Raw genomic sequence first — 16,115 nt, forward strand, 5'->3', positions numbered from 1 at the left:
TTTACAATGCTTTCCTGGAGACGCAGGCTCAAACTTTATAAACTGTTAATATTACACTGCCTCATATCGCTGCTTTTTTGTAAACCTATTTTTTGTTTTTCATTTTCTGCCGCTGCTCCTACTGCCGCAATTTTTTATTTTTATTTTGGACATATTGTGGACTAAATCATTTATTTTGTTCTCCATCTGGCGGCACTTGTTGGTTAAACACAGCAGTTGTAAAAACAATATTTGTAAGGTATTATTATTTGTTTATTTGTTTGCTTATAGAAAATGATGACTGAGACTGATTTCTCCGGGCCTACAGGGGGCTACACACTGTTAAGAGCTAAATACATAGACTACAAGTTGTATGATTTTGAATGCAATATTGATCCAGAAAATCACTGCTTTAACACAATTAATTCCATGTGTGATTACTAGACAGAAGAAAAGTTTAATGATATAGTTTGCCTGGACAGTAATTTTTCAGTAATACATTTTAATTGTAGGAGTTCGTATGCAAACTTTACCAGGATCCAGGAATACTTAAGGTCTTTAAAACATACATTTTCAGCCATAGCGCTGTCAGAAACATGGGTTAATGAAGCTCGAGGTGTTGATTTCTGTATGGAAGGTTATGAATTGTATCATTGCAGTAGAAGAGATAAGAGGGGAGGCGGTGTTGCCTTATTTGTGACCACTGATTTGAAATGTAGAATTGTAGAATGTATGACAACAGCCATTAATGATTTATTTGAATGTATTACAGTGGAGATTGATATGGAGAAGAAGAGGAATGTTGTTGTTACATGCATTTACAGAACACCTGGGTCAAAAATTTAAACATTCAATGAACAGCTAGAAAAGGTGTTATGTTAGCTGAATGAAAAGAAAAACTATATTTTGTGTGGGGACACAAACATCGATTTGTTGAGTGTGAAAAGACAAGTTGCAGCTAGTGATTATTTGGAGATGCTATACAGTAGATGTTTCCATTGATCACCGAGCCAACTCGGATAACAACAACATGTTCGACATTGATCGACCACATCTTCACAAATGTTTTAGAAAGTAAAACCAAGAGTGGTTTGGTGATCAATGATATAAGCGACCATTTACCTGTTTTTTGTGGTTTGGACTGTCAAATACCCATTGAGAAGGAAGCTGGCTGTAGGACTAAATATGTTAGAAAAAGGACAGATGAAGCAATTTGTAGATTTAGAAATGACTTGAGTGAGCAAGATTGGAAAGAAGTGTATGTCGGGGAAGTAAATGTAGCATATGAAGCTTTTCTAGATAAATATTTTACATTATATGAAAGGCATTGTCCATATGTGCAATGTAGATATAAGGACAGCTTTAGCAAAAACCCTTGGATTACTAGGGGACTACAGAATGCATGTAAAAAAGAAGAATAAACTTTATAGAGATTTTATTAAATTGAGGTCAAAAGAAGCAGAAATGAAGTATAAGCTGTATAAAAATAAATTAATAACAATAATGAGACAAGCGAAAAAAGATTACTTTGGTAGCCTATTAGAAAAAAACAAAACTGATATTAAAGGAACATGGAATATTTTGAATAAGCTGATTGGGAAAAGTACATCAGGTCAGGACAGTACACCACACCATTTCATAAACGAGGATAATAAGAAAATTAAAACCTTAAACGAAGTAGTAAATGAATTTAATTCCTTTTTTTGTAAATGTGGGACCCAAGCTAGCAGAGAATATTGAAAAACATAACTCAGGGCCACAGAATGGAGGGACAAGGGGGAGTAGAGTACTCCAATCAATGTTGTGAAAATAAAATTCTATCTATAGTAAATGCATTAAAAAACAAGACATCTACAGATACGGACGGGTTAGATATGATCATTGTGAAAAAAAAAACATTGATTGCATTGTTAAACCTTTAAGTTACATATTTAATCTTTCATTTCAAACAGGGATTTTCCCTAATAGGATGAAGGCAAAGGTGGTCCCACTATACAAAGACGGTGATAAGCATATGTTTACAAATTATAGACCAATTTCGTTATTATCTCAATTTTCTAAAGTCCTTGAAAAAAAATGTGTGCAAAAATTAGATGAATTTATTGAAAAAAAAAAAAAAACCCCGCTGTTAAACGAGAGCCAGTATGGATTCCGTTCAGGTAGATCTACAGCTTCTGCGACCATGAATATAGTTGAGGACATAGTAAATGCAACTGACAACAAGAAACACACAATAGGTGTGTTTATCGACTTAAAGAAAGCATTTGATACAATTGATCATTCAATCTTGTTATTAAAGCTACAATTATATGGTGTGAGAGGAATAGTATTGGATTGGTTAAGTAGTTATTTGAACAAAAGACAACAGTATGTTCAGTATAATAATAACAAATCCAATAATATGCAAATTCAATGTGGTATACCGCAAGGTTCAGTTTTAGGACCAAAATTATTTATACTTTACATTAATGACATTTGTGATGTATCTAAGTTATTGAATTTTGTTCTATTCGCAGATGACACAAACATTTACCTCTCAGGAAATGATTTAAATGAATTGGTAATTAGTATGGAACAAGAAATGGTCAAAGTGAAGGAATGGTTTGACATTAATAGGTTGTCATTAAATTTAAAGAAAACAAAGTTTATGATTTTTGGTAATAGAAAAAAAGATGAAAGTACTGTATTATCAATAGCAGGAACAAAAATAATGAGAGTTAGGGAAATCAGGTTTTTGGGTGTGCTACTAGATGAAGGGTTGACTTGGAAACCACATATCTCACACATACAAAAAAAAAAAAAAAAAGATATCTAAGAGTATTTTTGTACTAAATAAGGTAAAATATGTGTTAGATTATAAGGCATTGAGAACTTTGTATTGTGCACTGGTGTTGCCCTACATCAGGGGCCTGTTTCAATAAGGAGGTTCAACCAACTCTGAGTTAAAACTTGAACTCTGAGTTGACTTACCCTGAGATGGGAAACTCAGAGTTTTTGGTTTCAGAACAGCTGAAATGAGTTAGTTCAATCAACTCTGAGTTGACCTACTCTTAGTTAAGCGCGTGCACCACAACTATAAAAAGCCATTATCAATGGAGTGCAGATATTATGAGTCACCATGGCAACAGCACCAGACAACAAGAGGTCTGCATATTTCTCACCAGCAGAACTGGATGAGCTTCTGCAAACATATGGAGAGTACGAACATTATTTCGATTATAAGTTTACATCTTAATTACTGTTATACAGTGATGGGTGTAATTAATTACCAAGTAATCTAAATACTGTAATTTAATTAAAGGGATTACTCTTAATTCTTCTGTAATTTAAAGTTAAATCTGATGTAATTGCTTTAGACTATAGAACAATTCTGTATATTTAACATACATTTTAAAAGGTATATTTTTATGTAACCTTCTCCCTCTACACACTTTGGTCAATTCAAGAATAATTCATGCAATTGTATATTGTTTATTTGAAAGCATTAAAAGTGCAGTTTCTTGTCTCTCCTTGTATTGTTCAAGTGTTTAAGGTTGACATGGGATTTAGTAATTAATAAGTAGACCAATAATTTCTAAAGATAGTCATTATTACATTAATCTAATTACACTGTTGAAGATGTCATTTGTAGTTAGTAATACAAGTAACTTACCCAACTGTTATAATATCAGAGGTGAAACTGGAAGAACAGTATGTTATTCAACCTAATTTTAATTTTCATGTAGGTGCAATCCTGCAGGCATGAAAAGAACATGGCAGCAGCTGAAAATTAAATATAAAAACATAATTCATTCAAGTAAGGCTTGAGCATATCATGGGTGTAGGCTACCTGACTTTACAAACATTTGACATATTAAATAACTAAATAGCATTCAGTGTCTAGCAGTGCAGCAGCATTTACAGCTGAGGGAATTGGAGGGACTTCAGACCCAGTCCCAAAGATCCAAGGGCCTTCATAAAATGTAAGAGGTTTACATATGTGTTTTTATATAGGCTATTTTTTATATTTCCATATATTTTACTTTGGGTTAGGGTTTTTGTTGATATCAATAGATTCTGGTGGTAATATCTGTCTTTTGGAGCCTCCTGTCCCAACTGAACCCCAGGCAGTCGTAAGTCGCCACTCAATACAGCAGAAATTATGACAAATAGTGTTATAAAGTGTACTCAACCAAATGCTCATCTTCACATGACGATGGGGATAAAGAGTTTCTGCTGCCACAGAGAGGCCTACAGAGGTAATGTTAATATTATGTGTCTACACATACACATTCACATTTTTTCAGATTTTTATGTGGAGTAGCCTATAGAATCTAAGTTTAAATCTAAGTATAAACAGGTATTCTTATCTCTCCCCGCCCCGTCCCCAGGGTGTGGAAGAACAGCAGGAGGACGGTCCATCAACTTCTGGTGCACAGATGAACAGTTCAGTGATTTTCAGTAAATGCCACAGTTTAATTCTGTAGAATTTGTTTAGAACTACATTATGTAACTCTAATCTACTACTGTATTTTCAGTTGTCAGTTAAGGAGTTATATAGACTTCATTTTATATATAAAAAAAAAAAAAAAAAAAAAAAAATATATATATATATATATATATATATATATATATATATATATAAAACAGCAGTAAAAATAGCAATATTTTATTTATTAATAAAATATTAATTTTATTAATAAAAAGGTACTGAAAGAATGAATGAGGTGTTTAAACACTGCTTCCTCTTTAAAAAAATGGGAGGAGACCGAAAGAAACTCTGGGTTTACCGAAGAAAACCTGCTCCCGACCAGGTTAGGTTCACAGAGTAAGTTACCATGGTAACTGACTCTGAGTATAAGTTACCTCTCTTTCAGAAACGGGCTTGACTTACTCTGCTTTCTCAGGTTTAACATACCTCCCATTCTGAAACAGAAAACTCAGAGTTTCCCTCATTTCAGGGTTAACATACTCAGAGTTTTCACTTAACCTCCTTTCTGAAACAGGCCCCTGCTACTGTGTGGAGGTGTGGGGAAACACATACCAAAGCAACACAAAGTCACTCTTTCTATTACAAAAGAGAGTCATACGAATTATATTTATAACAGATTATAGAGAGCACACAAATATCTTTTATTTTTTGCTCTAAACTGTTAAAATTTAAAGAAATGGTCGAATTACGGACACTTATTGTTATGTTTAAAGCAAAAGATAAAGTATTGCCCACAAACCTTCAACACTTGTTTATTCTTATAGAAAATGAAGGAAGAAGAAAGGGACATTTTAGGTATCAAACTGCAAGGACAACAGCAAAACAAATGTGTACTTCAAAGTTTGTGAGTGAAAGTTTGGAATTCGCTGCAAAATGAACTAAAGCAATGTAAAAATATATTTCAGTTTAAAAAAAGATTTTTTTTTTTTTACATTTGATACGGATTTCTTTTCTTCTTTTTTTCATTTTTTTCCTTTCTTTTTTTTTATTTATTTTTGTATAAATGTATTCATGCATTTGTTTACTGATTAATTTTATTTATTATTTGTTCATTGCCTAATGGCCAATGCTTTGGCAATACTGTACAAGTCATGCCAATAAAGCTAATTTGAATTTGAATTTGAATTTGAGAGACAGAGAGAGAGAGAGAGAGAGAGAGAGAGAGAGAGAGAGAGAGAGAGAGAGAGAGAGAGAGAGAGAGAGATGAGTCTACACGGTTCTCATGCTGCGGTTAAATGCGGCCTATTGTTGATCACAGTCAGATTGTGTGAGTCCAGCTTCACTCGCATCATGGCAGAGATCATGGTAGAGATCATGGCAGAAACCGCTCCAGAAACCGCTCCAGCACCCACTCCAGCACCCGCGACCGAGAAGAAACCAGCAGCCAAACGCATAAGAACAGGACCAGGCGTCCGCGACCTGATCGTCAAGGTTGTGTCCGCATCTGAGGAGAGGAGCGGTGTGTCCCTCCCCGCACTGAAGAAAGCGCTCGCTGCCGGTGGATACGATGTGGAGAAGAACAACTCCCGCATCAAGATCTCCATTAAGAGTCTCGTTAATAATGACATCCTGGTCCTGACTAAAGGAATCGGCGTCTCGGGCTCCTTCAAACTCAACAAGAAACTGGCCGAGACCAAGAAGAAACCCGTCAAAAAAGCGGCTTCTAAAGCCAAGAAATCCGCTGCCGCTAAGAAGCCCAAAACTGCAGCAAAGAAGGTGAAGAAACCCGTCGCTAAGAAATCGCCGAAGAAGGTGAAGAAACCCGCCGCTAAAAAGGCGACGAAGAGCCCCAAGAAGACAAATAAATCAGCGACTCCTAAGAAAGCAGCCAAGAGCCCCAAAAAGGCAAAGACAGTCAAACCCAAAACGGCGAAACCTAAAGCAGCAAAACCCCAAAAGACAGCAGCCAAAAATAAATAAACTTTTTCGTTGTGTGTTTAATCAAAACGGCTCTTTTAAGAGCCACTCACTAATTCATAGAGCGTTATTTCATCTGTCCAATGAAGGGTTCCTTCATAGTGAAAGCCAATTCATGGACCTAGTGTGTTCATGTTGTGCAAATTTAACGTTAGACCTCATTGAGAATGTTGATGTTTTCATTACAGAAACGTCCACTTTTGGTATGGCAAGAGGTTTTAAAATGTATTTCCTTTCCAATCCTTTAAATCTTTTGAAAGTTAGAATTAAATGGATGTAAAATTATTATCATGTCAGATAATACATTTTATTTAATGTGATAGAAAAAACACGAAAAAAACAAACAAAAAAAACACAGTAACACCAATGACACAATGAATCACCAGTGACATTCATAAGACCAAAGATCATTATTCTTCAGCTATAATTAAGTAGATGAGACTAAATTGTTACATTTGGCATACAATCTAAATGAATAGCTTTGAATAAAGTTTATCTATAAATGGGAGTCACTGGTGTTACTGGTGTTACCCATAAGAAAGGTGACACCAGTGACAGTAACGCCAGTGACAGTTTTCATGAAAATTGCAATTTACAAAATGGTTGCTGCAAGGTATCAAACCACACTTAGTAAATCATGGTATACTAACTAAATTAAGTAGTTTAATACATTTATATGCATACATTTATATTTTAGTTTATTTACTATTATTATTTTTACAATTCCCTAACAATAAAGTAGATCAGTGAGTTTAACTAGAAGCTTCATGAAATCATGAGATGAATGAGAAAATGTATGATAACTGAAAATAGACAGTGGACTTATCATGGGCCTTTCTTCATAGATCTTCAGGAAATTGGAAGAAGGAAGTTGAGTTATATTTTTATAGTTATGAATACATTATTGTATCTTAAATGGTAAACACAGGTGTGTCTACCATTTAAGATACAATAATGTATTCATAACTATAAATTGACCTCAAAATAAAGCAGTTTCCCATAACTGTGGGGACGAGCAATTCTGTGGTGCCTTGAATTCTATATAATGAATTAAAAAACAAACATTGACACACTGATGGCTCAAGAAGGTGTAATTGTTCAAATAACATTGTTTCATTTTAAAATATAAAGAAATTCTAACCCTAAAGTGTTTTTCAATGTTAATATTTCTGTAAAGGCAAGGGACAGAACATTTTAAATTTACATAGAATGTACGTATATGTTTATATACCAGTGAACTATGAAACTATTCTGCTTCAAGACCGACTCGTTTAACTTTTAATCACACATTAACATTATCACCATTAAAATAAAGCCCATTACCCTTTAAAAGGAAGACTAGCGGCATTAAATGAAACTACAGCGGGGGGGGGGGGGGGGGGGGGGGGGTTGGTGTTCAGAGGGAAGATCATTGATTGGCTGGGAATGTTTTCAGATTTCAGCCAATAGGAGACTAGCACGCTTTCTTTATAAGTCACCTCACAACGAGCAGCCGCATATTCTTGTTCTTCTCGCTTCGCTAGTAAACAATCCGAAGCTGCAATGAGTGGAAGAGGTAAAACCGGGGGAAAGGCTCGTGCTAAGGCCAAGAGTCGCTCTTCCAGGGCGGGATTGCAGTTCCCCGTCGGCCGTGTTCACAGGCTTCTCCGCAAAGGCAACTATGCCCAGCGCGTCGGTGCCGGAGCTCCGGTGTATTTGGCCGCTGTGCTCGAGTATCTGACCGCTGAGATCCTGGAGTTGGCTGGAAACGCCGCTCGGGACAACAAGAAGACCCGCATCATCCCTCGACACCTGCAGCTGGCGGTACGCAATGACGAGGAGCTTAACAAGCTTCTGGGTGGCGTGACCATCGCTCAGGGTGGTGTGTTGCCCAACATTCAGGCCGTGCTGCTGCCCAAGAAGACCGAGAAGCCCGCGAAGGCCAAGTAGACTGACCGAAGCTCCTCTTCAAACCAACGGCTCTTTTAAGAGCCACCCAATTTCTCCCTGAGAGTTATTTCATAAATTGTATCACTATTTAAGTTTGTATCAGCCCAGCGTAAAATTAAATCAGTTTTGTACCGTACGTTGCTAATTGTTTTAAAGATAAACCAATATGAAATCTAATAATTCATAATGCAAGTAACACGCTGCATGATGAACATATGGCGCTGCGCGGTTATTTTCCCCCTTTGTACTATAAAAAAAAATTGTTTTCAGTGTATGTGATTATTTATTCGTATTCGCGTCCCAATTTTTTATTAGTTAACATAAATCGAACAATTATGGGTTATGATACACAAATAGACTGGTTTAATCTATTTTTTTAGCTTTGTCTTTGTGTACCCAAAAAAAAAAAAAAAAAAAGACAGCTTGAAAGCAAGAGGCGCACAGCCATTGTCCAGGACACCAACTTGTGCGCCATCCACGCCAAGAGAGTCTCCATCATGCCCAAAGACATCCAGCTGGCCCGTCGCATCCGCTTAAATCCACAGTCATTCAAACCCAAAGGCTCTTAAGACTCAATGAAAGATGATTTCCATATAGTGTTTTTTAATAAGAACTTCTATGTCATGGTGGTCTTATAAAATTCTGTTTTTATATGTCACTTAAATCTAAAAGGAAATGAATGGTGGTTTAAGTTTTAGTGTTATGCTGCTGTATTTAGTATCATTTGTATGTTTGTATGTGTAGTTGTTAACCCTCATCCTCTCCTGTAACAAATCCTTCCCCCAAATGACTGATGCCCTTAGATTATACCTGCCTTTTGTCTAGAAAGCTTTTTATTTGTAAAATTGTCTTTTTTAACGCATTTAAAATTATTTTTATATACTTATATAGTTAAATTATATCGTTACCAATATTACTTTATATTTCTTTCCACTAGTATAAGGCATCAAAAGACTGACCTCGATTTGGAAATTGTGACGTAACTGGTGACGTACTAGAACCGCCCATGAATGTGGTTTCAACTAGGTCCGCTAGCTGACTATAAAGTCCTCTTCCCTAGTAGTTTAAAAATTATCAGCTATTTTCAGTTGAAGAGTAGCAAGTCATGTCTGGAAGAGGAAAAGGCGGTAAAGGACTCGGGAAAGGAGGCGCTAAGCGTCACCGAAAGGTTCTTCGCGATAATATCCAGGGAATCACTAAACCCGCTATTCGTCGTCTTGCTCGACGTGGCGGCGTCAAGCGTATTTCTGGCCTGATCTATGAAGAGACTCGCGGTGTGTTGAAGGTGTTTCTGGAGAACGTCATTCGTGATGCTGTGACTTACACTGAACACGCCAAGAGAAAGACCGTCACCGCCATGGATGTTGTGTACGCGCTGAAGCGACAGGGACGCACTCTGTACGGGTTCGGGGGTTAAGAGATCCACGAAGAAGAAAACCCAACGGCTCTTTTAAGAGCCACCCACATTTACACACAAAGAACAAGTTTCCAAGTGGTTAGAAACGAGATTGAGTTATTTATTGTTTACATTGAGTGATAAAATAGTTACTATAACATTTATCTTTGGTCTTTATGTGCCAATTAAATATAGTAATAATATTCGTGGTTTTGCAGTATGAATTATATTTTATTGTTGTCAAGTTGATTAAACTGAAATTATCAATATTGTACCTTCAATATTTAATACTGCAGTGCATTGTATTTCGAAAAATGCTGGAAAATGAAACAAAGAAACATGATGTAATGGGGGATGGTAGTAGGACATGAGGCGATGGGCGGGATTAACATTTAAAGCCTGTGATTGGGTGTCCCACAAGTCAAGGAACGTTTAATATAACCAATGAAATCATTCTATGGGTTGGTCCAGGAAAACTAGCAATCAGAGAAGGTCGTACTTCCCTTTGGAAATTAGCATAGAGCAGTGCATAAAGCCCGCCTGTAGAATCACAGCTTTATTGGTCTTTAAGTTTCTCTGACTAAATCATCATGCCTGAACCAGCGAAGTCCGCACCCAAGAAGGGCTCGAAGAAGGCCGTCACTAAAACCGCCGGCAAGGGCGGAAAGAAGCGCAGAAAGTCCAGGAAGGAGAGCTACGCGATCTACGTGTACAAAGTCCTGAAGCAGGTTCATCCCGACACCGGGATCTCCTCCAAGGCGATGGGAATCATGAACTCTTTCGTCAACGACATCTTCGAGCGCATCGCCGGTGAAGCGTCTCGTCTCGCTCACTACAACAAGCGCTCCACCATCACATCTCGAGAGATCCAGACCGCCGTGCGTCTGCTGCTGCCCGGAGAGCTGGCCAAACACGCCGTGTCTGAGGGCACAAAGGCTGTGACCAAATACACCAGCTCAAAGTAGAGGAGTCAGCTCAACACACAACACAAAGGCTCTTTTAAGAGCCACACATATTGTCTGCAAAAGAGCTTTGATCGTACACTGTTTTCTGATACCAAAGTAAAAGCTATTATTCGTCCTTCTGTGTTTATGCTGTTAAGCATCAGGTTTAGCAGATGAACAAGTTATAAACCTTTCTTTGAGATGAAATGTATTCACTATCAGCATAGGCTATTGGCTTTAATTAAGATCAAAACATTTTCAACATTTAGTTTTCAATATTGTTTTTCTTTATTTTTACAGTAGCTCTTCTGAGAAATAGCCTACTCTCAATTATAAATATATAGCTTATAAGAATGAACTACGATATTTTCAAACTATGTTAAAGGACAAATAAATGCTGACAGAACATTCAAACATGGACAGAATTAACTAACATCAGATTGAAGTTTCTTCCTCTGTTACGGCGTACTGACTTTGGTCTTCAGCAGATGAAACTGAAATACACAAAAAAATGGATTTCTTCATTGAGGGAATATGGAGAGAGAGAGATCAGACAGAAGTTTTACCTCTCGCTCTGTAACATTTGTAAAGCAGCACGACTGTTGCTAGCAGATATGGAGAAGCGGCCGGAAGAAAACTGAGGATTTTGAGGACAGAAATCTGACCTGAACGTGACCCAGAAAAACAGAAACACAAGAACATTATTGAGCAACATTACAGAGCTCTGAAGGGCTTTCAGAAAGTTTCTCGAGGAACCCAAATTTTGTGAGTGAATATAAAAGCTTTGAAATATTTCCCCTTCTATCTCGTATTATTCCACCACCATTTCCCTTTTACAGCTCTGTATTAAAGGAATAGTTCAATAAAAAAAAAAAATATATATATATATATTCTGCCTTGATGTTGTTCAAACCGGTTTGAATTTATTTCTTGTGTGGAAAATAAAATATATTTTGAAGGAACTTTTACTCTCATTGTATGGAGAAAAACAACAACTTCCAAATAACTTAGTTTATGTTCCACAAAAGAAAGAAACATTATGCATGTTTGAAACGACATGAGGGTGAGTAAATGATGACATCACAGTATATTAATACAAGTTATTCATTTTATTGTTTAAGAGGTATGAAACATGTTTTTCCTCTTTAGACCAAAACTGTATGTTTGACACTGGACACATATGAGCACATAAGAGTCTTTCCTTGCTGCTTTCAAATGAAAAAATAATTATCAATTTATCAAAAGTCTTTTCACAGGAAAGTCTCTATTGATCTGATTGCATAAGTGAAATATCTTAGAATTAATATCTTGGTTTACTTTCTCATAAACATTCACACTGGGCTTTAAATGTTGAAAAATTGCTGCAAATTAGAGGATGAAAACACTTTCATGATGAAGATTTTTATCTCAAATTACAGAAAGAATGTTTTTAATAAAATAAAAATGATGGAAAATTTGCAGATTCTGCCAGATTTTAATGACATTAGATTACTTGTTTATTCAATCCTAATGTAAAACAAGCTTTATTAAACAAACAAGCTATTTCAAATGCATCCACTTTCTCAGCGACAGGGATTGTGATGTTGACTGCAGATCGCTGGTCGACAGCTTGTGTGTTTCAGGGTCCTAATGTTCTCCAGATTCAGGGTTAACACACATTAAGGAAACTTTTTAAAGGTCAGGACTCATTTTCCAAAAGGGCCTATTAACTTTATTAACTTACTACGACTAACCCTAACCCTAACTTAAAGAAGCTCTGGCCTTTTGTGATTCTGTTTCTCCAACCATCTCTTCAGTCCCATCGAGTCGAGGCCTGTTATACTGAGAGCCGAAGCGCTGAGGAACAGAAAACACCTTTGACCAGCAGCATTTGAGTTTTTATGGAACGACACTTTATGAAAAAAAAAAAAGGCTGTATATTTCATTCACTGTTTTGTTGTAGATTTTACATTAGACACACATGTTAGATGTTACATGTCACGGTTTTGTTTTTTGGGTTTGTTCACATCATGTTTCCTTGTCTGTCATGTCATGTTGTCATTGGTTCATTGTTTCATTGTTCACAGATGTCCCTTGTCTAGTCATTAGTCTTGTGTGTATTTAAGCCCTCATGTGTGCCATGTGTCTTGGTCAAATATTGTTCCCTGTAATCTGCTGTTGTGTTGTGAGTTCTAGTTCATGCCATGGTTTTTGTTTTCATGTCACTCCATGTTTCATGTTTTGTTTTATTTGAAATAAAGCTGCACTTGGGTTCTCTTTACATCTTGCTTCCAGTGGATCACTATTACAGAATACTTGGCCAAAACCATGAACCCAGCAGTTGACCTCCTTTGTCTTTGTCAGGACAACCAGACCATTGAGGATTATGTCGATAAGGTAGATTTTAATGACGTAGCACTCAAGGACACTTTTAGACATGGATTAGATGAACCTTTGCACTATGGACTGCCTGGGGGAAAAATTCACTTCTCACTTGAGCAATACATGGACTATGCCCTGTTTTTGAGCGGTTCCTCATTAACTGTGAGTTTTACTGATGAGGAACACCGCAAACCCACAGTATCATCTCAGCCTGAACCGCTTCACGCCATGCCTGCCAAGTCTGAGCCACTTCACGTCATTCCTGCCAAGCCTGAGTCTCTTCACGTCATTCCTGCCAAGCCTGAGCCTCTTCACGTCATTCCTGCCAAGCCTGACTCTCTTCACATCATGTCTGCCATGTCTGAGTCTCTTCACGTCATGCCTGCCAAGTCTGTTCACGCCACGTCTGCCACCAAGCCAGTGTCTCCGGACAAGATGGCTGCCGCCGAGCCAGTATCTCCGGACAAGATGGCTGCCGCCGAGCCAGTGTCTCCGGACAAGATGGCCACCACCACGTCGCCGGAGACCCTCAGCAGAGATGGCCGCCGCCACGCCTGAACCTGAGCCCTCAGCAAAGATGGCTGCCACTAATCCTGAGCCCTCAGTGACCGCTACACTAACCAAAAATGGCCACAGCCATATGGTGTGTGTGTTCGGTGCACCATGCCACGTCTCATGTCCTGTCCCCCTGCACGGGCCTGGCCCTCCATCCCTCCCCCAAGACCGCCTCCGCTCCACCACCCTTCTGGAATTACGTTTATTTAGGGGGGTTTTGTTGGGCGTCGGGAGCCGCCCTTAGAGGGGGGATCTGTCACGGTTTTGTTTTTGGGTTTGTTCACGTCATGTGATCCCTTGTAAGTCATGTGATCCTGCCTTGTCTGAGGGAACAGTCTTGTTCTTAAAGCCCTCATGTTTGCCATGTGTCTGATCTGATCTGGAAAATATGATTTTAAGTAGATGAACAGAGCTGTAACAACTTGAATACATTAGTAGCTAAATATCTTAGACTGTATCTCTCTTTTCTTTTTCTGTCTATTTCTGTGTGGAGTTTTGTCTCCTCCTCCCTCATCTCTTCTTTCAAACACAGGAAGTGTGTGTTTTAACACTCAGCGCTGTTAAAAGAGTCTATTAATGTGACAGTATGGGCACCAGTGCACTGCCTCTCATCTGTGAGTATTTGATCATATTACTATACTATATTATATTTTTCTGTTCCTAATGCATTGTATTCAGTTGAAGATGGGATATAATAATGATTGTTGTGTTGGAGAATCTATGAACCCACAATCTCACTGCTTATTGTATTATTTATTGATTGGATTCAATGTGATGTTACGTGTTGATCAGATAAAGAGGCTGATGATGCATTTATCTGTGTGATAATGCGTGTGAAAGATGGAGGCTATGTGTGCATGTATTTTTGCTTAGTTTTGTTGTAATATCTTTCTTCCTATTTCAAGTAGTTGAGATAAATCTGATTTGAGTTATTGTTGAATGATGCTGTATCTTTAAATAATCTCTCCATCAGAGACTCAGAGAGTTTGAGAACAGAGACCGAACACACACTCATCTTCTCAATCACTTCTCATTCTCTCTGAATTATTCTCATATTGAGAAATAATTGCAAAAAAGATTTGGAAACATACATTTCATTGTCATTCTATGGACAAACAGTTTATCAAACAAAGTAGAGCTTATCTCAGAACTAACCTGATTAGAAACCAGAAACTAACTAGTTTGCCTGAACTTCATATTTAGTTGTTGAATGAAGTCAGCTCACACAATATAATGAACTTGTTCTGAAAACCTGTGGTTATTCTAACACACGTGTGAACTGACTTCATACAACAACTAAATATGAAGTTCAGGCGAACTGGTTAAAAATAACTGAAACTTGTCTCAGAAAAGAGAAGTTAGTTCTTAACCAGTTCACCTGAACTTCATATTTAGTTGCTGAATGATGTCAGTTCACACTTGTGTCAGAATAACCAGGCTTCCAAAATAAGTTCATAACGTCAACATATAAACATGTTCCACCAATGCCTGACAACCAGAAAGTATCTCAGACTTTTGTTGTCCTTTTAAACTTATTTATTTATTTATTTATTTATTTATTTATTTATTCATATTTGGCAAGGCTTTTTTAGTATTTTGATTGAAAACTGTACTTGAGCTATATTTCTTTAAGTTTTACTTTTTATATATTGCAAATATATTGATACATTTTTAATGTGGTTTAAGGGCTTTTTCACACAGTAGTTTGTTTGAGACACTCCAAGCGGTCAAAACATGGTTTGGTTTTGGGTCCTTTTAGGAGGAACTGAGATCATTTAGTGTTGACGTATTAATTATTTCTGACCGAGGCGAAAGCTCTTGAAGTGCTGAAACAAACGAGGTGTTAAAGGTTGTATAAGCCATTTCAGGCCCAAACATAAATGATCACATTCATCTAATCTTTCCTAACGATCAGCTAGCTACCCGCCCCATAAGCAAGGCATCAAAAAAAAAGCGTCTCTGTAGGCAGCCTAGGCTCTAAGATCTGCACACAAAAACAGTTGGTTTCACCACCACTCAAAACCAAAATAAATAGTGTTCCAACCAATCACCGACAGGAGTGGGTGTTGTGAGGTTTTGCGCTCTTGCACGGCTGCCTATGACAGCTGCACATGAAAACCTCACAACACCCACCCCTGTCGGTGATACAACCTTTAAAATACTCTTACACCCTCAAAGCACAAGGTCACCTGCACTAGGTTTTCTTTCTGGTTTTGGTTAATTTCAACTGTAGGCTACTATTTCCACATTATTTTGATATAAAGTCACAATTAGGGGTGTGCACGAATATTCGAAACTGTTATTATTATTCAAAAAAGAAAATACTATGCATTTACGACCAGCAAAGCAACATAGTAAAATTCGAAGTGAATTCATGATAAATCCCAAGCACCAACTCACAGTTATAATTAAATGCACTGGGCGGCGCTGTGGAGCGTGTTAACAAATGGATTGTATTTGATCACATCAGTGAATCAGTGAATTGACTCTTGCATCAGTTCACAAGTCCTGTGACGTCATTGACTACGTTTACAAGCTGTCAATATTCGGGTTATGGTCGGTT

General features: G+C 37.4%; 4 protein-coding genes across 4 annotated transcripts; all 4 read left to right on the forward strand.

The window, feature by feature from the left end:
* Positions 1-5,764: 5,764 nt before the first annotated feature.
* Positions 5,765-6,370, forward strand: LOC311287729 (histone H1.5-like; the record flags this gene model as incomplete). The annotated part of the gene is made up of 1 exon (XM_084404759.1): positions 5,765-6,370. The coding sequence occupies one exon, from the start codon at positions 5,765-5,767 to the stop codon at positions 6,368-6,370; it is 606 nt and encodes a 201-aa protein (XP_084260885.1).
* Positions 6,371-7,909: 1,539 nt separating this feature from the next.
* On the forward strand, positions 7,910-9,252 carry LOC311287735 (histone H2A-like; the record flags this gene model as incomplete). Its single annotated transcript, XM_084404765.1, has 1 exon — positions 7,910-9,252. One exon carries the CDS (start codon positions 7,910-7,912, stop codon positions 8,294-8,296), a length of 387 nt encoding a protein of 128 aa, XP_084260891.1. The 3' UTR covers positions 8,297-9,252.
* A 129-nt stretch (positions 9,253-9,381) lies between these two features.
* LOC311287747 (histone H4) lies at positions 9,382-9,819 on the forward strand. Its single transcript, XM_084404777.1, has one exon. It carries the CDS (start codon positions 9,402-9,404, stop codon positions 9,711-9,713), a length of 312 nt encoding a protein of 103 aa, XP_084260903.1. The 5' UTR covers positions 9,382-9,401; the 3' UTR covers positions 9,714-9,819.
* A 106-nt stretch (positions 9,820-9,925) lies between these two features.
* LOC311287739 (histone H2B-like) lies at positions 9,926-11,537 on the forward strand. The gene has a single exon (XM_084404769.1). The coding sequence runs from the start codon at positions 10,283-10,285 to the stop codon at positions 10,655-10,657; it is 375 nt and encodes a 124-aa protein (XP_084260895.1). The 5' UTR covers positions 9,926-10,282; the 3' UTR covers positions 10,658-11,537.
* Positions 11,538-16,115: the final 4,578 nt, after the last annotated feature.

Source organism: Rutilus rutilus (assembly GCF_951802725.1).
Source record: "Rutilus rutilus genome assembly, chromosome: 3".
Lineage (NCBI taxonomy): Eukaryota > Metazoa > Chordata > Actinopteri > Cypriniformes > Leuciscidae > Rutilus > Rutilus rutilus.